Below are 22,006 nucleotides of genomic sequence, written 5' to 3'. Positions count from 1 at the left end.
TACAACTCACACAGTCCATTCCCTGCTATATGATGGTAGTATGCAGGTTCACTAACCTCAACACCCACCTCCAGCTTTCCCTGGCAGGTTTCTGCCCTGTCCCCATGTCCCCAGCCTCAGGCAACACCAGCATTATGGAGAGTCATAATGTAACCCCTATCACAGGCAGCCCTGTCAGGTGTGGCAAGGAGCCACCTTGGACCCCAGTTCTTGCTGTGTTAGGCTCCACTCTTGTTCCTCAGAGCAGGATAAACCACAGGTCCCATTGCAGATCTTGCCCTCCAGTCTTTTGTTTGAAGCTTTCAAACAAAAAAAGAGAAGGGGTGAGAACAGGATGGGCAGGGTGAACAGGGAGAGGTACCAGTCCCACACTGTGGTGTGGAGGGGAAGAGCAGCTCACCCAAGGGTCTCCCAGTACCCAGCTGAACTGCAGTACAAGAACAGCCCCCAGCCCAGGGAGCAACCTGCTGGTTGCCCATCTCCAGCAGCACACCAAGGGCAGTCCCTTGGTGCTGCAGGATTGGTGATGGGGACAAACCCTGGGTCACTGCCCTATTCCAGCCTGAGTGGGTGCCCATGGGGAAGTTCCCCTGCCTTGTTGGAAAGCAGACAGGAGCTGGCAGCTCCCATGTCTGACCAGCTTTTCTTGAGCAGGGCAAAGCTGAGATGCAGCTGTGAATACATGAGGACCCCAGTTCCCTTCTGTTCCCAAGCAGAACAGCTTCCCAGGCAAGATCCCTGGCACCTGCCCGGGCTGCCCCGTGCCAAAACTGGGACGGATGCAGCCCTACAGCCTTGCCTGCCCCAGGTTTCCTTCCTCCCCAGCTGCAGAGTGCTGGCAGGACAGAGAGCTTTTGCAGGTGCAGCCTTGTGAGCCATCTCCACTCACTGCCACATCATGCTGTCCTCCCCAGCCAGTTCCAGCAGCACATGCACCAGCTTAGCTCCTCATTGTCCCTAGAATGTCCTCAAACACCAGCACACTGCTTGAGCTCCTCATCTTCAGCCCCAGGCTTGGTCACAAGTCCTTTTCTCTTGCTGCCAGTGGGGCAGATGGGGCAAGGGAGTCCTTGGTGCCAGGCTGTGCTCCCACCAGGGCCAAGCAAGAGTAACAGTCAGCTCTTCCGTGCTGGAGTCCTGCTCCCGCTGCAGCTTGGAGGGACACGACTCCACAGGTGCCCGCACTGGGGACGAGGACAGCTGGCTCAGCCCAGTGGTGGGAGCGGGGCTGGGGCAGGGCAGGGGCTACCTGCGGGGTGTGCCACATCTGCAAAGAGAGCGGGGCACGGGGTGAGCACTGCCAGCACGGGAGCCTCACCTGCTCTGCCCTGGGCCCCCCCCTTTGTGCCTGGGACACGCAACTGCAGGGGTAGGGCCTGCAGGCAGCCTCTTTGTGGGGAGCAGTGAGGGTGGTGGGGCTGGCACTGCTGAGCCCCCAACAGCAGCCTTCAGACAAAAGGGGGAAATGCTAGAGCAAACTGCTGGCCACAGGTGTCACACCTCAAAAGTGCCCACAATGAGTCCAGCCTGTGCTGTTACAGCAAGGAGTTTGAGAAAGTGAGATAAAGGATGGAAAGAGTAGAGTAACCCAAACAACAATCAGTCAAGGACAGCAGTAAGGACACAACTGGCAGCAAGATGAGGCTGAAACTGGAAATTCATGGATCCATGAAATCCAGCATGGTCTGTGATGGCAATAGAGCAAAACACCATCAAGTCACCAAGCCCATCCATCCCCATTCTGCCCAGCTTTGAGCTGCTGAGCCTGGAGACTACCAGGTACCTCCCGAGTCTTCGGCAGAAGGCCTGTTTCCCCACAGCCACTGTCCCCTCCTGCTTACTTCTGTGTCTGCTCTGCACAAACCCTTCACTGCTCACAGTGTCAGTAAAGATCTAAATGCTTAATGAAGACACATCCCAAGAAAATTAACCCAGAAGACACCACCCATACCTGCCCCTGCTCACTTACAGTTCACAGTCTTTCCGTCCCTTCTTGTCTTGTCTTCTCTTACCTCGGCCCTTGGACCTCCTCCTTCAGAAGGAAAGTACCACAAGAAGGGCTGATGAGTGGGAGATGAGACCCACAATCCCAGCCAGTAACAAAGCCCCTGGTGTCACTTACCTTCCCGGCCTCATCAGGTCCTGCCGGGGCCTGCAGAGTGGGAAAATGACAGAGAGAAGTGGTTATTGGGCAATGCTGCATGTTGAGCTGCAGGAGCTGGCCCCAGGACATGCCCCAATACACTGTACAATCTACCTGTCATCATTCATGTTTAAAACAGACAAAATATCTCTTCTCTTGACCTTATCAAGCCCTCAGTCAGGAGCTGGTTGCAGCAGGCAGAGAGCAGGCAGAGACAGCAAAGGGGCTGGTTGGCTTGGGATGTAACATTTTGCCAGTGAGGCTGGGGAGGGCAAGCTCAGCCTTAGCTGCTCCCAGTGGCAGGTTTCACATGCCATAGTGAAACAAGGTGGAGCATCCTGAGTGACAAACATGGGGGATTTGCTGCAAAGTTCTGGTAGTGGGTTCTCAGCCATGACCTACCTCCCCTGTGGGGGTCACAGCCAGGACATCTGCCACACCTACAACTAACTACAAAAGGCAGTGATGTACAGGTGTGGAAAGCAGATTAGGAAGAAGCCAAAAACTGCTTCAGAGAGCAGCCTGCACAAGTGCTCATAGGAGATCCCCTGAAAGTTACCCTAGGGAGGAAAAGCACAAAAGGCTTAGGAAATTCCCTGCATGAGAAATAGCTGGAAGCAGAGAAGGAGGCAAGTAATATATCTGCTTCTTCCCATTCTCCCTTCTGCATCTACTGACAGAGACCATGTGGAGCTGGGTTTGCTCCAGTACAGCTACTCATAAAGCTGCAGGGGAATACCAATCTGGGAATCCTCAGAGTCTTCTTCCAGGAAAGGATCACGTCTAATGGCTGCCCAGCAGGACACTCATCCCCCAGTTTTCACAATACTGAATCACCCTTGGATCACAATGAAGAGTGATGACCAGGGCCCCCCATGCAGGCAGTACTGGAGTCTCTACGGCAAGGACCAGCTGCAGGCAGCACCAGAGCTGCTCCCACAGCACTGCAGAGGCCCCATCCTGCCCAGGCTTTCACCACTTTTGGGACACAGTGAGCACCCCAAGGGGTTGACAGGTGCCAGAAGCCTGCGGCAGGCAGGTGCTGTGCATCCATTCTAGGCCAGCACTGCATATCCAGGCCAGGCTGGCACTGTGTGTTTTAAGCTTTCATTTGTTGGCTTGGATGTAAACCTTTGCTGTACCCCCAGGTCTGTATGGGGTAGTCTCTCTTAAATGGTGGCCCCAAGACTCAGCTATTGAGCTTTCTCTTTGGGCCACAGTCACATCCAGGCATGCCAAGCCACGGAGCTCGCTGCAGAGCCACCACCTTGGACATGCTATCACACACCAAACTGCTGCCACAGAGCCACCAGCCTTGCTCCATTACAGAGGCAGATCCTTTGGCTAAAGGAGCATAGACCAGGCATGCCAAGGCAGCTGCAGGCTTGGGGAGCACAGCCCTGCAGACAGTGCATGGAGCCTGACCTGTGTTCACAATGGCACACACCCCGTTGTCTGCGGGGAGCAGGTGCAGAGATGTGCTGCAGCCTGCAGCTGGACAAGGGCCACAAGCACCAGCAAGCCCTAGTGCAAAGACAGCAAGAGGGGTGCCAGCCCAGCCAGGGTGCCCAGAGAGTGCCCCTGCTCCACACACAGGGTGAGCTGGCAGGCTTGCTCGTGCTGGAACCAGGAGTCCCTACCTGCACTCGCACTGCTTGTGCTCGGTGAACGCCATCTCCACATAGGGTGCCTCCCCGTTTGGCTTTATCTTCAGGAGCTGAAAGAAGAGCAAAGGTTACTTCTCAGGCAGTGGCAGGAGGGGGCTGGAAAGACTCCTGAGCCACTGCCTTGCCACCCTAGGCTCTTGGGAAGATGCATGTCTAACCTGTTCCTCGAGACCTCCAACAACAGAGTCCACCTCCACATGTAGGCAGCACTGGCCAGGCCCAGCTGCCCCGGCAGCTTGGGAGGCTCTGCCAGTGCCACCCCTTGTCTTCAGGGCTTTAATTTAAGTCCCATGGTCCTGGGAGTTCCCAGCCTTAGAAAAGATGTTTCAGTCTCTACCTTTCTGGATAATTTTCACATATCTGACCCCTTTGCACACCTCCCTTCTCTGACAGAAATATCCTCCCAGTTGTGTTTTTCAGGCCAATCCCACTGCTGCTGCCTCCTCCTGGACACTTTTCCTACAGCACTGAGTTGGAATTGACTGGAGTCAGTACCACAGTGCCTCCCCAGCCCAGGGGTACACATGTCACAGCCCAGCCTGAAGTTCAGGTTGGACATCCAAGGGCCTTACAGGATACATTCATCATTGCTGTGATCCACACTAGCCCCTGCGGAAGTGTCTGGCATTTCCACCCTGCACACAGCAGCAGGATCCCTCCCACAGAGGGAGACCTGTGCTTGGGGAGCTGCCTCCTGTTCACACCAGACTTTTGATCCACCCCAGCCAAGAGCTTTTTGCCATCTTGCCTTCCAACACACTTTCAGCCTCAGAGACCAAAATCACTGGTGGTTTATTGCAGGCATTCCCTAGTCCATAATCCATGGCAAAGCAGAGCATTTCCCTGGTCCCTGCAGCATTGATCTCTGGCAGCTCAGTGCAGGGGCTGCAGTGAGGACAGCTGCTGTCTGGTACATGGGGAAGAGTTGAACATCCCAGGACCTCCCACCCTGCATCTCACAGCTCACACAGGGGTGACTGAAAACTCGGTTGGCTCAGCCCTTCATGCTCACCATGCCCCAGTGTGGGGGCATCCATGTCAGCACCACCCCGAGCATCACCTGACAGAGGAGAGCCTCACTCCTCCCTTGATTCAAGGGTAGTACCTGCTTTGTCCCAATAGGCAGCCACAGCTAACTGGAACACCCCCCCAGCCCCACCACAGGACAGGAAAGGTCTGGAAAAATGACAGCAATGAGTCAGAGAGACCACACAGAGAGAAGTCAGGGGAGGAGGGAGTGAGGCCAGTACCACCAGGGGTGACACCTGACCTCTGGGCCAAGCCCAAAGAGCAGGCAGAGGGACCCTACTGGCTTGGCTTGCATTTCAGCAGTTGTAAGCCCTCTCCCTTGCTAGCCACACTGCTACAATGCCTAGAGGATGCAAAGCTGCAAGTTCATTTCCCGGCGCTCGGTGAGCCCCGCTCCAGCTGTGCGGCCCGGCCCCGCCGCAGCAGCAGCTCGTACCTGCATGGTGACCGTGCTCGTCTCCACGGGCACGCAGCGAAGACCCTCGTCCCCACAACAGCCTCCGCAGCGCTGCAGGGAGACGCAGGAGGGTCTGAAAATGTACTCCACCTCGTTGGGAAATTCGGTAATGACGTCCACCAGCTGCTCCAGAGGCCGGCAGAAACTACGATTCCAGATCTCCCGAAAGGTAAGGACTGCAAGAGACAGGGACAGGGACTGTCAGGAGGCGCCCAGGGAGGCAGAGCCCAGCCGGGCCGCTGCCGGGCAGGTGCAGCAGCCGCGGGGGGGTCCTGCAGCCACCACGGAGCACAGGGAAGCAAAGGACCACTTTGTGCTCCCAGTAAGTCCGTCACTGTACTGTGCACATCACTGTGCGGGGGCTCACACAGCCGCCCCGACAAGCTCTTTCTCCCTCTATCCGCCAGCTCCGTCTCCTGCCCAGGCTCTCTGCTCACCCCCGAGCTCCGCCGCGAAGGGGCTCCCCCGCACCTCGCCCGGCCGGACAGCCGTCCCCTGGGGCTTTCCAGCAGGGAGAGCTGCAGCGGAGCTCTCTCGCCCGGCACCCCGCATGCCGGCACCGGAGGGGCTGCACTTTAGGGACTGGGCTGCGCTCCGCTCCGGCCCGCGGCGGTACCCGGTGCCCGAGGACGGCTGGGGGCGTCAGGTTGCTCCGAGCCTCGGCACAGCTCCCGGCTACCTTCCCGGCTGTCACCACGGGGCTCCAGAGGTAACACAGACCCGGGTAGTACCCAACGCGCCCCGGCCTTGCGCAAAGCCTTCCCTGGGTTGCTGCCCCCTCCCAGCCGGGGCACCGGCGGCCGCCCATTACCAACTCACCGGGAGACTCCGTGCTGGCGGTCCCCCGTTCCTCCGGGGCCTGCAGGAGGGAAAGGCGAGCTCTGGGGGGGCAGCACGGGGTGACCCGCTGCCGCCCCCCGCCCAGCGCCGGGAGGAGCCGTCCCGGCCTTCGCGGCCGCCCCGGGCGGCCGCCCCGTGCTCCGACCCCCCTCCCGCCCCTCGGCTCTCACCGGGGCGGGCGGTGCCCCCAGCGTCCCGGCCACCAGCAGCCGCAGGAAGGCGCCGAGCAGCCGCATCGCCGCTCCCGCCGCCCCGGTACAGACTCGGCGCCGCCACTACCGCCCTGCCGCCCCCGGCATGCCGCCCCCGCCGCCGGGCCGCCGGCCCCGCCGTGCCGCCTCCGCCGCCGCCGGGCCATGGGAGCGCGCCCCGCTCCGCCGCCGTATTTCACCGCCACCGCCCCGCCGCCGCCCCGCCCCGGCCCCGCCGCGGGGCGGGAGCAGGTGCCCGGCCCCGGCGGCCGCGGGCACGGCCGGTGCTCCCGGACGCGGCGGAGCCCTCTCCTCCAGCGCTCCCGCACCGCCTCCGGTCACCGCTCCATCGGGCTCTCCCGGCGCTTCCATTCACCGTCCCGTGCCCGATGAATCCCCGGCCGGCGGGAACCACCGGGGCTGTGCTGGGCTTCTCGGCTTGCTGTTTTCGCTGCCCCATGCCCATCCACCGGTGCGCCCACCTGGCTCCTGCCCCCATACAACAGCCCCTTTCCCACCATCCTCTTCATTCCTCTACTGATGCCCTGTTCCCACCCAAACTTCCCGTGCCTGTCTACCCACCCTCTTCCCCCTCAAGCTGCCCTGTGCCTGTTCCATCAGCCCCTGCCGTTGGACCCCTGCCAAAGGGTTTCCAGCCCCCCCAGCCTCAGGGACAGCATCCTGGTTCTGGTCTACAGCTTGGAAGGGAAGGGGGCACAGCAGGTCTTGGGTCAAACCCTTCTGCCAACCCAAAGGAGCTCTGTTGGCCTTTTCTGTTCTATTTTTAAGCCCCAGAGGCCAGGGAAGCTGGAACTATGGGAGGTGTGATGAGATGCCGACAGGCAACACGATCCCCCACGGGCTGCAGGTCCCAGGGAAATAACGAGCTCTGTGTCCGTGCCAGGATTCACGTCCTCCTGAGAGAGTGGGAAGGCTGCTTCAGGGCTTCCCTACCTAACACCATGTGAGGTCTGTCCCTGCAGCATGAGGATGCCAGCGATCTGCTCCCAAGCCTGTGGGATCTGTCCCCAGGGGATGCAGGACATGCCAGCTGCCTGTCCTCAGCCCCACTGGGCCATGCAAGTGGCAGTGACTCAGGCATCAGCAGGAGCTGGGCTCAGTCAGGAGCTTCTAGGCATTGGTACCACTGAGTGTGTCACAAAGCTGCTGGAGCAAGGCCTGGCAAATTAGCATGGAGATGCTGCAGAGATAAGTACAGAGAATTCCCAGCCCCACCGCAGGGAGGGTGTGCTGCAGTTCATCACTCAGCACCAACTCAGCAGCTGCTGGGGCTGCTGTGGCAGTGTCAGTGCCTGTTCATGCTCCTTCTCCTGGCTGGGCAGCAAAAAGCAGGTAACATCCTTAAAGTGGTCACTGGAGCGTGCCTGTGGTCTCCCTCGGCCACCCTACAGACCCTCCTGGGCCATGGGGACCCCCTTCCCACTTCCCCAGGGATGGTTGTGAGATGAGGTGAAGAGAGCATTTCCTCCCACCCGAGAGCAGAGGCCGCCCTGAGCAGCAGCTGCTGCCAACTCACTGGACAGACAGAATCCTGTTATTGCAAAGACTGTGACCACACGGGGCCTCATGCCTGTCCTTGCAGGAAGGTCCCTTGGGGCCACCTCTCAGACACAAGGCCAGCCTCTGGCGCTGGAGCAAAGGGCTCTCCCCCAGGAGCTGTGTGGCTGGGGAGACCAGCCCTTAATTGCTGAGTGCAGTCCTGTTCCTGGTCTGAAGCTATTTCCTCAGAGGCCTTGGGCAGAGTTTACATTCCTGGGATGAGCATCTACTTTCTAGGCAATGTGGAACAGAGACAGGAGAAGAGAAATAATATTTGGACACCGGTAACCTGTGATCAGCAACATCCTCCTGCATATGGGAGAAACATCAAGCTGGCTGGGGTCACAGCTGCTGGCTTTCCCCTCTGCCATGCTCCTCCCTGGGGGGCCAAATGTGCCCTTCCCCAGCTGCAGGACAGGGCTGGAGGTCGATGCTATAAATGCACGAGCATGTCCCTCACGCCGCCTCCCACTCGGCTCTGGGGAGCAGAGTTACGCATTTGGGAGCAAGGGACAGAGGAAGCTCAGGGAACCAGCCAGGGACATGAGGCAAACAGAGACATTTCCTTAAAGAGCAAATGCCTCCCTGCAGTGAGCCCCACGCAGTGGCTGCTGACTGGGAGCATCACCTCGAATATGGCACTGTCGGTGCCACCTCCCTGCCCTGCTCACCGAGCTGAGGAAGGAGGTGGGTGGGGAATGATGGAGTGTCCTTGCTGTGGGTGAGCCCTGGCTGTCAGGTGGGGAAGGCCAGCCCTGGTACTCAGCTGCAAGCATGCCATGGCACAGCCCTGCCAGGGAACAGGGTCACCTCCATGCCTCCTACACCTTCAGGGTGAGGGGCAAGAGCAGGGGCCCTGGCTGCCCAGGGGCACTGAAGGAGCCCAGAGCAAGCAGCTGCTCTTCCCTGCAAACCCCACCCTGCTCATTGCCAGCAAGGTCCCTCCTAAGTAATCTTTTCCATGAAACAGCCCCATGTCAGCATCAGAGTTCTCTCATGGGCATCTTATGCTCTGCAAAATCCCACCTTTGGCATCTCACATGGAAAGAACCCAATAAAAACTTGTCCCTGCATCATTCTTAAACTGACTGCAGCCAGGACCTCCTGCGTCACCCCTGAAGCCCTCGGAGAACACCTCTGAAATCCTCAGGGCATTATTTTTGTTCTGCTGCTATTTAGGACAGATAACTCAGTCTCGTCAAAGCTATAGGCTTCTACCAAGGGAAGGGCCAGTCCATCCATGATCCAGTGCCCAGCACAGTCACCCTCTTGTGTTTGACCCCAGTAGGCAAGAACCCCACCAGCAGCTCCCTATATCCTGCATTGTGACAGGACTCCTGAGGTCAAAGCAGCAGGAGGATGTAGGGCACTGGGCTCCTCACACCTGCCCATCATCCCAGAGCCCCCAGATCTCACCCTCGCTGTTTGATTGCTTTCTCTGCTTCTGTGATCTCTTCTCTGAGAGTCTCCTAAGCTCCACTAGCACAGAGTCAGTCCATGCTAGCGCTGAGATAAACCAGGTCAATCATCTGCAGTTTGTATCTCCGCAGTGAGAATGAGGATGGGAATGGGCTGGCTGGGGCATCCCCAGCTCCAGCCTCTTGGCACAGGTAACCCAGGCCTCTCTCTCAGCTGACTGCTGCTGACTTCTGAGAAATGCAGGGATCTCCAATGCCCTTGCAGGCAAGCAGAGCTGCACCAATGACCCCTGAACAATCAGGGCTGCTCCTCAAGGAAACAGCTTGCAAACAACCTGCCTGGGCACCTGGGCCCCGAAGGACTCCTCAGAGCTGTGCTGCAGCAGCTCCAACTCCGAGATGCCCTCGGCAGCACATCCCCTGTCCCTGGCGGCTGCTGCGGTGGCGTCAGCGCCTGTCCCAGCCCAGGTGTGCAGGGGGATGTGTTTGCCGAGGGGGAGGCTGACAATAGGGGGAAATGGGCCGGGCTGTGCACCCCGATGGTGGCGGCCCCCAGCCCCGGCCCGCGGAAGCGTCCGGCCTTAGTCAGTGCCGGCCGCACGTGGCAGGAACTCTGCTGTTTGTTTTGGTTCCTGGGGAGGGGAGCTCAGCCTCCCTGGGGACCCACAACCAAACCTGCAGGCACCTGACAGTCCAGCTCCATGCCTGGGACAGCAGGGTCTGTTCCCCACGGGTCACGGGCACTGCAGGCTGGCCTAGGTCAGACGTGAGTTTTGGAGGGACATGGGATGAGCACCAGGACTGCCTGAGAGCACTCCAGGCAAAGAACCAGAGCAAGGGGAATCCTTGGCAAGCCTGGGTCCTGCTTTCAGGCACTAATCCCTCGTGGGGACGATGCTACCAAGAAGGGTGTCCCTGAGACTGCCAGACCCAAGCCCTGGGTTGGGCGTGTGCGGCCCTCGTCCAGCCAGCATTCCAGGAACAGATCAGCGTTGGCAGACCTAGTGCCACTCGGCTCAGTGCTCAGTGGCAGTGGCTGGGCAGCCCCACGCTGTGGGGACTGGCCAGGTCACGGGTGTTTGCAGAAAAGCACAGCCCTGGAGCAGGATGAGGCACTGGAGAGCCACACCACAGCCCCAAGCATACGTGGACACCTACAGGTAAGCGTTCAGTCAGCAGCCCTGACAGCGAGAACAGTCACCATGCCAAAACAGCAGCCCCATGCACACCAAGTGTGCCTGAGAGACCAGAGCAGGAAGCAGAGACAGTAATCACAGCACAGCTCACCCTGCTCTGCCCAAGCTCCTCTCCTGAAGCCCTGGGTGGGAGCTGCAGCTTCAAGTCCCAGAAAGCCTGCAGGAATTTCTCTCCAGCAGCTGTAGAGTGCTATGCTTGGGAAAAACAAGGCTGAGAGCAGAACGGACTGGTGCAGCAGTGTGCATGACCTTCTGCCACTGGCAGAGACAGAACACCCTGGGCTCACACCAGCCGGAGGCACAGGGAATGGCAACCGTGGGAGGGGTGAGATTCTCCCAGCAGGAGCTGAGCAGCCCTCTCCTCAGGAAAGACACAGAGGTTACTTTTCCACCAGAGAACCAAGCATATTCTGCACATTAATCACATTTCATCTACCCTGGGGAAAAGGCAGTGAGCACTGAACAAGGGGAGAGGCACACAGGCACAAACCGACTGCTGCTCTGCTGCTGCTGCCCCTGCTCTCCAGCTTTCCCAGCCCAGCCTGTCGGTGGGCAGGGGCTGCCAGGCGCTTTTCTCCCCTGCCAAACTGGAACCCAACCCACACCCAGCCCAGAGCCTCTGGCCGCTTATCATGTGGATGCAGTTCTCCTGCTTTTAGTTGTCATAATATTGACACAAAGCAAAATAATAGTGATGGCGAGACTCTGCCTGGCTCTGGAAGGCAAACAGGCAAGGAGACGGGGAGTAGCAGACTCCGCTATTGTGTGGGACAGGGCAGCAGCCAGGGCTGCTTCCCAGCTCTGCTCCTCAGCATCGCTCCTGCTGATAAGAGGGGATGTGGGATGCGGGCGGAGGGGGAATATAAGCTCTACAGCACACCCTCCCTGCTGAGGAGAGTGGACGTGTGTATCGGCAGGGCTTCATCCCAGAGGCTTTCCTAGAATGTGGGTGGAGGAGTGGCTCATCTCTCCCTTTCCCCGAAACCTGGCAGCTGCTGAATAGCTGCCATCACCCGCAGCAGACAATGAGCAGAGGGAGCCCGGGGCCAGCTGCAGCGCCGGCAGCGCGGGAGCAGAGGAACTGCGGGGAGCTGGCTGGTGACCAGGAAGCAGCCCAGACTGCTGGTGTTACGGACCCCTTGGTGACCACACGGCGTCCGGGCTGCATTTTGTCTCGCTCCAAGGGCCCGGCTTCCTGCAGCCACACCAGGTTTGCTCCAGGGCTTCTCTGAAGCCAGCCCAGAGGGATGAGCCCCCAGCAGCACCTCCTCTGTGGCCCAGGCAGAGTGCCATGTGCCATGCACCCTCAAAGTGGTGGCAGGGCCACATCCAACACCTGCATGGTGCCACTGGGTTTTCTTAGCTCTTGTGCCTTTGGTGGCAGCGAAAAAAGCCAATGCCTTTTCAGGGTGTGAAGGTCCAGGACACTAATAGCAATGCTGAGGACAACAGCTCCCAGCCAGCTCTCTCATCCCTTGCTAGAGCTTGTTTTCCTACATGACATGCCGTGACTTCCCACACTTCCCTCACCTCTTCCTGACCAGCCTGGCCTTTGAACCAACTGCCTCCAGCTGCCTGTATCACGAGGGGAGACCTGGGCTACTGCCATAGATGAATGAGCCGATGAGTGAAGCTCCACATCCAGGGCAGGCATTGGGACGCCAGCTTCCCATGCCTCTCCCAGGGGCTGGGAAGAGCAAGAGGCAGCCCAGCCTGCTCTGGTTCCACAACAAGCCCTAGAAAAACCTTCATGCTTCCCAGCCTTGGTCTCTATTTTTAAGGCTCCTAAAAGGAGGGGGGCGCAAATTACAAACTTGCTGGCAGGAGAGACGGTCCCTGGGCCGGATTCAGAACCGCCTACTCATTTTCCATAGGGATTGTGGACTCCATTGGTACCACAAGGGTCTGGCTTTGGGCTTGGCCTGCCTGTATGTGCTGTGCTGACGTGAGGATGAGACAGCAGCCATTTTCCAGGCAGGGACAAGCACACGTACAGGCAGGCGGCCAAGCCAGGAGCTGCCCCATATCCTTTGCTAACCTGAGGTACTGAATCCATCCTGTCATTCCCCTTAGCAATCCCTGCCTGTTTCCCCTTGGCCACCCAGGCAGTCATGGCAGCCAGGCTTTCCTGAGGATGACCAGTTTGGAGACAGAGTGATCAGCGAGGACCTGCAGAACACATGCCCTGGTACCTGCAGTGTCAGACTGAATTTCAAGCATGCCAAAGCTGCTGATGACTCAGACAATGTGCGTGCGCCTGAACAGCCACAGAGCTCAGCCTTCCAGCTACTCACGTACCTGCAGTGGATCAGCAGCTGTTTGTTTGGGCTTTTTGTCTTCTTTCCCTGGAAGCTTGAGTTTTAAACATGCATTCCACACTCAGTTCAGCTTACCATTTCCATCCCCTTCACTTACTAAGTGCCCTGCTTTCTCCCCTGTAGCACACAGAAAACACTGGTCTGGGCTCCCTTCAGCAGATTCATTCCTGCCTCTCCATCTGTGACTACAAAAGCTTTGGTCTTGCCTTGTTTTTGTCCCAGGCCTTTGAGTACAGGTTTTCTAAAGAGCAATCAAATCACACCAAAGATACCTTAGTGCATCCTTCCCTTTGGACTGTGCTTTGTGTTCTCCCCACACCCATGCACTGTGACCTCCTTAATTCAGTCACTTGTGCTCAGCAAGTGGCTTAGGCACCCAGCAGTAATGCTGCTTCTGCCCATGTCACCCACCCAGCCTTCACAGTCCATGCTGAGCTGACAGCCTGCCCTGCTGCTCCTGCTGGGCCATGGCTCAGCTGGCTCTCCTCTGCTGGCTCCTTCTCTTTGCCTGTGCTGAGCGTGAGCAGCTCACTTTGCAGATGAGTCCAATTACTGGAGTTCAGCAAACTGATTCTCCTCCCTGGCATTTTATCCAGCCCACTTATCCACTAAGAGTTTCTAATCCAAACAGCCTCCCAGCACATGATGTTCCAGTCCTCCCAGGCTCTACCCAGCCTCTGTCCTGCCTTGTCCTCTCTCACATGAGCACTTGGGGGATGACATTCAGCTCCCAGGGATGCAGAATTCCCTGGGCAGAGGGAAGCAGTGTCTCCAGCAGTCAGCCCTGATGGCAGAGAGCAGGATGCCATCCTGGCTAGGCTGGCAGCTCTCCAAGGAGGTGAGACAGTTTTCAGCTCCCCTGCAGGCCCATAAAACGTGCTGCCATGCTCGGCTGGCCAGCTCATTCCCTGCTCAGCTCTTTTGTGCACATGACCAGCACTGTCTGCACTGTGCCAGCCTCCTCGCTTGCTTGTGCGCCAGCTGGGGAGCTGCAGCCACCAGCTCTGCCCAGGGAAGGGAAGGGAAGGGAAGGGAAGGGAAGGGAAGGGAAGGGAAGGGAAGGGAAGGAGGGTGGGCTGTGCAGGAGACAGCTCTCTGTGGCTGTGGCAGCAGAGGGGGTCCTGCTCCATAACACCCAGCAGCTGTGGAGCAGCAGGTGAGTCTCCTTCCAGCTGTACAGGGCTGCACCTCCCCACCCCCCATCCCTTCTGCACCCTGCCACAGCCCCAAGGCAGTGGGATTTTAGCAGACTGCACCAGGGCACCAACATGCATCTTTCCTTCCCCACTTGCCCTACAGTCCCTGTGCTGTCTTTGCTGCCCATCCTCCTCAATGCCTCCTTTTCAGTCCTGCTGGGCAGTCCCTGTCTGACTCCTTGGGTCCTGGCAGCAGCAGCTGGCTGCTGACAGTTGGATGTCTTGTAGCCATGGTCCCTGTGAGCAGCCTGAGATTTGCCTGCAGCTCTCCAGAGAGCCCCAGGCTTTGGCTCAGCTCAACTCTGCAGAGCTAACGGCTCTGAAATCCCCATTCAGAGGCTTTCATTCATGAAACACAGGGCAGCAGACCAAGCACAGGACTCTGTCCCTCAAGGGACACCAGACTGCCAGCTGCCTAAACTGGCTGTGGCAGCAGTGCCCAGCAGAAAGTGCTACAGGGAAAAGAACAGAAACAGCACAAATGGGAGAAACTCTTCAGCCTGGCAAAGCACTGGGAAAAAACTGTCCTGCAGTAGTTACTGGGACCAAAGCAGGGAATGTAAACAGCCCAGCATCCACAAGGAGGTCATAACCTCAGAGCCCTGTTTCCCTTCCTCTTCTTCATCCTGCCTAATCTCCAAGAGCTGCTCTGTTTACTAGCAAGATAAGTAAACAAACAAAGGAAAGTTCCAACGCAGTGATTTTTATTTTTCTGGCCAATCCACAGGTCCCAGTCCCTGGGTGCACATGTGGGAGCTGTTTCTGCACACCAAGGCAGCTGGCACACAGCCCTGCAGGACCAGCAGCAGGCAGCTGATGGGCACAGTGCATGCCAGTAAGTGGCTGTGCAGAGGGGCAAAGGGGGAATGGGGTTTCCCTGCACAAATGCAGAGCTGGGCAGACCTTGCTCCAGGGAGCCTCTGATTTACACACTGTGGAAGAAAACATACACCTAAATCTGGGGAGAAGGAGGAGACAATGCAGTGGGAACCAGGATGTGTCCAGCTGGGACAGTGGGCCCAGCACAGTGGAGCCAAGAGCTGGGCAAACCCTGTCACCCTCTACTGACTTTCTCCAGAGGCAAAGAATGGCACAAGCTCATCATGGAGTGAAGCTCTGACTTCTACCCAGGGCTGCACTCCCCCAAGCACATCCAGCCAAACTCAGATGCGCGGCCTTTTGCCAGGCATTGGAGGCATGCAGCGAGCTCCCCACCCCAGGCTGCTGGTCTCTCTGGCTTCTAGGCACACAAGGGCACTTGAAGAAGCAGGAGGAAAAGAGAGGCATGGAAGGACTCTCAGTCTCCTACAGGCTTTGGGTGACAAATCACCTGCATTAAGTGATCGGAGCCAGCACACCAGCTGTTGGTGTTTTTCTGGGGACCCAGCAGCCCTTGAACAGGAGCTGGCTGTAGGGTGAGTCCTAAGCTAACCAGACAAATGCAAAGAAGATGTCATGAACATCCAAGGCCCTACTGGCCTCGCCATGAAGCAATCACTGAAAGCTTCCAGCATAAACCTGTTCGCTTTTATTTCCTAATCTGAAACCACAGGACACAGACCAGAGCGATAGAGTAAAGCAGTACAGCAATGAGAATTATTCCATGGCTCCAGGAACTAGACACAAAGGAGCTACATTCCTGCCTTATCCAGGGCCGGTTCTGGCTCTGCCAGCAAGAACAATTGGGCTGCCAGGAACTGCGCCTTTCCCAGCCCGTTTGATTTGGCCCTTCAGAGGCCGGCACGGCGCGCTCCAAACCAAACTCTTCCGTGCGCGCTCCAAAGCGAACCCGCCCGTGCGCGCTGCCGAGCAGAGCAGAGCCGCCCGGGCGCGCTCCCACCACCCCAGGCACCGCCCATCTCCGGCCGCGGCACCGCCCACCGCCGGACGCGCCTCTCATTGGCCGAGCCGCCGCCGGGGGGCGGGCACAGCTCCGCGATCTCCGCCAATGGAACGGCGGGAGGGCGGAGGAAGCGGAAGTGCTGCCGCCATGCCGGGCGCCGCGGAGCGCGGCTCGGAGCTCTCTGAGCAGATCGAGGCCTTCGCCGCGCGGCTGCGGCGCGGTGGGGAGCGGCCGCGCTCCGAGGACACGGCGCGGCAGACGCTCTCGCTACTGCGGAAGATCGTCGGGCACGGGCGATGGAGCCGGGCCGGTGAGGGCCGGGCGGCGGCGGGCGGACGCAGAGCTTTCCCTGGGCGATTGCGGCTCCCCAGCTCCGGGAGCGAGGCGGTGGCGGGGTGAGCCGCGGGAGGGCGGCTGCGCCCCGGTCGCGGCTGTCGGGCGCGGAGGGATCCGCAGAGCCGGGGCGGGCCCGAGGCGGCGCCGCTGGCGCTGGGGCCTCGCTGTCAGCGCCCAGCGCGTTCGCAGTGGCTGCCCTGGCGCGGCGGAGCCCTTCCCGGGCCTGCCGTGCGCACGGCCGCGGTACCTGCGGAGCTGCCCTGCTCCAGCCGTGCTCTCCCCTCCGCGGCGGCAGTCCGCGCACGGGCCTTTCCAGCAGCACGCCGTTTCCTCTTTCAAAGGAAAGGCCAAATGCACTGCTGTTGGCCTTCTCTTAGGTCTGTGTTGTGTCCAAACGTTTCAGACTACAAAACCCACCAGTGGAACCGGCTGCTTCGTGAGGGCTCTCTCCTTGCCCCTTCCTGGTGTTTCTTGGTGCTGTGGTCCTTGTGCTGGAGCAGCTGCTAGGCCTGGGATATTGAGGGGGTGCACTGGTTTGATGCTCACATGGGCTTGCTCTGGGCAGCGCTAACCAAGGCCCTCCCCTCTTTTAGGGGAGCTCATGGATCTGATCCGGACAGAGGGCCAGAGGATGATAGCAGCTCAGCCGTCGGAGACAACAGTGGGCAACATGGTGCGACGGGTACTGAAGGTCATTCGTGAGGAATATGGCCGGTAAAGCGCCCGCTTGCTCCCTGTATCTCTCTGAAAACCCAGAACTGCTCTTTTAAGCTGCTTCTGTAAAACTCTTTAAGCTTCCATCACCCCCTTTTCCCACTTCTCCTAGAGAGGGATTCAGGGAGTTTAACGCCAAAGGAAACCCTGTTGTTTCCACTGTAGGTGGTCACATTTCTTCTTCAGAAACCCCTTGGTGTATGTGTTGTGAGTGCATGACAAGTCTGTGCCCTGGCCTTGGGTTGTTCTCTCTCTCTGTACCTAGGGGGGTCCATCCCACTGGAGCAGTAGACTTGAGCCTGCTCCTTGTCTGTGGACAGCAGTGTTTGCACATGTCTTAAGAAGGCACTTTCTGGCAGAGATTTGGAGGTTTTTCTGCCAAGACAGCTATGGAGACTCTTTGGTGTGGCATGGTGTGCCTCCTGTGGGTGGTTTTCCTTCCTGTCTCTTCACATCCAGGTGTGCCAGCTCAGCCTGGCTGTGGCCCTGTGCTCTTTCCTGAGGCTAAAGAGGCCACTTCTCTCCACAGGCTTCACGGGCGCAGTGAGGAAAGTGACCAGCAAGAATCCCTGCACAAACTCCTGACTTCTGGAGGACTGAGCGAAGATTTCAGAACCCCTTATCCCTCCCTCAGAGCTAATGTTATTGAAGCTATTAATGAGATGCTAATTGAGCTAGGTACGGATGGGTCTGAATTGCACCTGAGTGAAAATTCTTATGGGATGGGACTGATGCTTCCCCCTTCTCTATGTGAAATAAAACAATAAGGATCTGGGAGGCTTAATCTGAAGGAACCAAGGGACTGAAGCCCTGCTGCTCCCATGAATTAGTTTTAAGTCCTCTTTGGCTTATGGGGAGATAGGTAGATTGTGGAAGGAGCAATATGGGGGGCTGTAGGCTATGCTCTTGGTCTTCTGGGAAGTCTTGAGTCCTGGGAAGAATGTAAAATCCCTGTGCACATATAACCTGACCCTTGTCACAAAGAACCGTGATACAATTTTCTTTTTCTGTGATTCTTGTGACAAATCAGGCACCCGACCCACCTTCTGAGGCCCAAGTTGCCCCACTATTGAACTACAAAAATGTTGAAGTTTTGTGGGTCTCATGTTTATCTGGAGCAGTGCTGACACAATCCACTCCCCTCACAATGGAGTTTTCAGTACAGCTGTTGTTATATATAATGAGGGTATAGCTAGGGAGCATGGGGCATTCAAGGGCCAGCTTCTTGGTTCCACTCCACTGGCAAAAAGAATGGATAGAAACACTGCTCCTGCTCTACCAGTGCTAATAACATTGCTTTAGTGAAAAATCTCTTGTGGGACAGTCCTAGCAGCACAAGTGTTGCTTTTGCTGGCTGCCTCTACACCCACGTGTTGCTTGTGTTCCAGAGGGCACGACTGATAACATTGCAATGCAGGCCCTGGAGCACATCCACTCCAATGAGGTGATCATGACCATTGGCTACTCGCGCACGGTCGAGGCCTTCCTGAAGGAAGCTGCTCGCAAGCGCAAGTTCCAGGTCATCGTGGCAGAGTGTGCGCCCTTCTGCCAGGTAAGGCCCAGGCTGGCTGGACCCTATGTCCCACATGTTCTTACTGAAGTCTTGTGTCTGGAATCAAGGTGAACATTATGGAAATTCCTCTGCAGTTGAGAGATTGGAGATAGCTCATTTTCCTACCCCAGCATCCTTGAGTTGAAGGGCCTTGAGTTGTTCAGGTTTCATCACTTGGTATTTTTGCAGTTCAGACAAGAATTGAGTGCTGATACCTTTACAGTTATACTGCAGGAGCTATGTCACAGGGAACCAATTGGATTCTTCCTCTTTTTAGGGTCATGAAATGGCTGTCCGACTGTCTAAAGAGGGTATTGAAACTACTGTCATGAGTGATGCAGCTATTTTTGCTGTCATGTCTCGAGTCAACAAGGTAAGGAGGGCTCCATTGGGGGGAGGGATTTCATGGCAGATTAGGTGCTTAGGCCTCTCAAATCAGCTGCAAGTCCCAGCAGTGATGGATGTGTCTCTTCACTGAAGACTCAGAATTGTAATTGTCCCTGTTCACTGCTGGGGTGGGGATTCAGTAGGAGCTCCAAGTCAGTATGATGACTGACTGAATGGTGACAGGTTTTTCTGGCTTAGTGGCTACACTTACAAGAGAGCCTCAAAGGATTAGCCTCAGTTTTCAAAGGAGATGGAATAAAAAGCAGCATTTCTAAAGGGAAGAAACACCCCTTTGCCTGAAACAGAAGATGACTGTTGAAGGGAATAATTAAGATTTGTCTTGTTAAACAGACATGTTCTGTATTTTTAGAGATGAAAACCTGGCACCCCAAAATGGGGAGAAAAAAAAGTACTTGTAACATATTAAAATGCAGCCACATTAGTTCTTATCTATATATTTTGAGCTGCTTTATATTACTCCCTCAAGCATAACGCAAGGGAATTTTTGCAGTGAGTAGTCAAGTTACTCATACAAAGCTCACTTTGTAGGTTTGTAGAAAAGGGACCACAGCCCAGTTTCTGCTTGGTGCTCCCTGCAGTAGAACATACATTTCTTCTGAAGTTCTCTGGGCTGGAGTCATGCTCTTGTTAGTGAGGAACGTCTCAGTGCAGAGCCAGTGCCAGATGAAACAGATCAGGCATTCAGCTGCCCTAGAACTCCAGCTGCTGGCTGGCTCTACTGACACAGTCTTCCTCCAGCTCATCTGTCAGGGTCTGAGCCAGGAAGTGTTTCTTCCCCAGTTTGCTGTGGAACATGCTATCCAATTCTGATTTGCCCTTTTAAGGTCATCATTGGTACAAAGACAATCCTGGCCAATGGCGCCCTGATTGCTGTGAGTGGGACTCACACTCTGGCACTGGCAGCTAAACACCACTCCACTCCACTCATCGTGTGTGCCCCCATGTTCAAGCTTTCACCACAGGTAAGTACAGCAGCTCTTCAGGACTGCACCTGCAGGGGCTTTTGCTTGTAGGAGCTTAGGGTGGAGAACACCATCTGTCCCAAGGCAAGGTCAGTAAATGAGCCATCTCCCCCATCTAGCACTGTTACTTCAGAGAGGAGATCCTTACCCAAATGTGGCACACCTCAGGATCTCTCTGAAGCACCTCTGCAAAGTAGTACATTGGATATCAGGATGTAGACCACTGCCTAGACTGATGAGACTGGCATTGCCACACTTATTTTTCTTCAACCATGACAGATTTCAGTTTATACCATTAGTGTTGAAAGGCAGAGAATGTAGAATGAGACTCTTTCTTACACTCAGTACTTTTTTAATATTGTCAGTGTGAAGTTGCAGACTGAGGAAGTCACTCCTCCAGTTCACTAGGCTTTGGTAAGGGCAGCCACATCATAGAAGGCTCTGAAAGCTTTGAGGAAAACCTTCTACCCGTAAATGTTAGAGAGGTTGTAGACACAAGCACTATGTAGTTTTTGTAAACAGAGTTATTATCACCTGGCAAGTCATCTTCCTCTGCATTAATTCCTTCCAGTGCCAGGATCTGTTTTCACAAGGATAAACAGGTAGGGCTTTTTTCCTGATCTTCCTGTCCTCTTTCTCATTTAGTTCCCTAATGAAGAAGATTCATTCCACAAGTTTGTGTCACCACAGGAAGTGCTGCCATTCACAGAAGGTACTGGTTATTCTTTATACATCTGGTCAAGCTGGTTCAGGCTTTTTTTTTTTTTTTTTTGTAACTCATTTGTAACTCATACAAAAAATTAAACATCAGACCATGTTATAACCCAAGACAGAAAATCCTTTTTTACTGTCTTTGACAGAAAAGAGTGCTGTGAACCATTCAGTTTTATAACTGTATATTACGTTAAGTAGAGAAAAAGTATTTATTTTGAACACTGTCTTGGCAGTTTTGCTTCTTCTTTGAAACTGTTTTATTATAGGATGGTGATAATGATGCCAGGTAGGCAGCAGTTTCCTGTGGGACAGGGCAGATGCCCAACACCAAGGGCAGCTTCCATTCTTTCCTGTAACTCCTTGAAACTTTGTAACATGATACAGCCATTGAAACATCAGTGTCTCTGCCATGCGCTTCTCACAAGCACCATCTTTAGAAAGGCATCAGTGGCCAAGCCCATTTTCAGTTAGCAAAGTCTCTTTCAAAGCCCCATTTCTATGTGACAAAAAAGCAAGACAGCAGGCTTGGCAGCAGATTTTAGTTTTGTCCTTCTGAGCATTTCTTTAAATAATAACTTTGGCAGTATCAGGATTCTTGTCTTACATATTGGTAGGGTTTTTTGGCAGTTAGTCAGTCTACTACAGTCTACATCAGAGGGGATCTGGGGTTTCTACCAGCAAAAATGACCAGAAACAGAGTATTGCCATTCATTGAAGATTGCTGTATAGCTGTAATTTGATGACATCAGCGAAGAAGTTGGAAAGTATTCAGGATGTTCAGGTACTGACTTCAGGGTGGCATGTGCATATCCAGTTTGTTTAGGTACTCCAGAAGGTGTGCAAAAGATTAACTGTACTCTGAGTTGCTTTGACTGATATTGCTGCTATTCACTTTACAGGGGAGATCCTGGCAAAAATCAATGTTCACTGCCCAGTGTTTGACTACGTCCCTCCGGAGCTCATTACTCTCTTCATTTCTAACATTGGGGGTAACGCACCTTCCTACATCTACCGCCTGATGAGCGAGCTCTACCATCCCGATGACTATGAACTCTAATACTGTGAAGCACATCACTGTTCAGACTCTTTTATCTTTCTCTTTAGAGAGATACAACAGCTAATTAAAGTATATGTTGCAAAGACAAGTTGCTGTGGGGAGCCAGTGGGAATTTGCTCAGCAATGTCTTTTCTACCCAAAAGCATAAGAAGGCCGAGTTCTTGTACAGGTTTATATCACATGCTGTGTCAGAGACCATGTGGAGCTGCTAACACACTTTGATTTTGAAATAGTAAGGCATATGTGCAACTCTGGGGCAGCTAAGCTGTTACTTCAAAGTATGCTGCAATAAAGGCTGTTTACAGTGATCTCACTGTTAAGCACATTTTCCATATGCAGTCGTTATGTTTATTTAACTAGCAGGAGTTTTACCAGTGTAGTCAGTTGCCTGCACTCACTGCATGA

General features: G+C 55.6%; 2 protein-coding genes across 2 annotated transcripts; one reads left to right on the top strand and one right to left on the bottom strand.

Moving 5' to 3' along the window:
- Positions 1 to 268: 268 nt before the first annotated feature.
- On the bottom strand, positions 269 to 6,476 carry PGF (placental growth factor). The gene is made up of 7 exons (XM_071426800.1): positions 6,307 to 6,476; positions 6,116 to 6,155; positions 5,276 to 5,472; positions 3,784 to 3,860; positions 2,123 to 2,152; positions 1,970 to 2,032; positions 269 to 1,267 (listed from the first exon to the last, which is right to left on the bottom strand). Exons 1-7 carry the CDS (start codon positions 6,370 to 6,372, stop codon positions 1,246 to 1,248), a joined length of 495 nt encoding a protein of 164 aa, XP_071282901.1. The 5' UTR covers positions 6,373 to 6,476; the 3' UTR covers positions 269 to 1,245.
- A 9,493-nt stretch (positions 6,477 to 15,969) lies between these two features.
- On the top strand, positions 15,970 to 21,935 carry EIF2B2 (eukaryotic translation initiation factor 2B subunit beta). Its single transcript, XM_071426795.1, has 8 exons — positions 15,970 to 16,168; positions 16,788 to 16,908; positions 17,438 to 17,586; positions 18,297 to 18,460; positions 18,738 to 18,833; positions 19,693 to 19,830; positions 20,476 to 20,542; positions 21,444 to 21,935. The coding sequence occupies exons 1-8, from the start codon at positions 16,006 to 16,008 to the stop codon at positions 21,599 to 21,601; spliced, it is 1,056 nt and encodes a 351-aa protein (XP_071282896.1). The 5' UTR covers positions 15,970 to 16,005; the 3' UTR covers positions 21,602 to 21,935.
- Positions 21,936 to 22,006: the final 71 nt, after the last annotated feature.

Source organism: Agelaius tricolor, unplaced genomic scaffold (assembly GCF_023055355.1).
Source record: "Agelaius tricolor isolate 1412-34295 unplaced genomic scaffold, bAgeTri1.0.p SCAF_5, whole genome shotgun sequence".
Taxonomy (NCBI): Eukaryota; Metazoa; Chordata; class Aves; order Passeriformes; family Icteridae; genus Agelaius; species Agelaius tricolor.
Note: the sequence above shows the minus strand (reverse complement) of the source record. Positions and strands in the feature narration are given on the sequence as shown.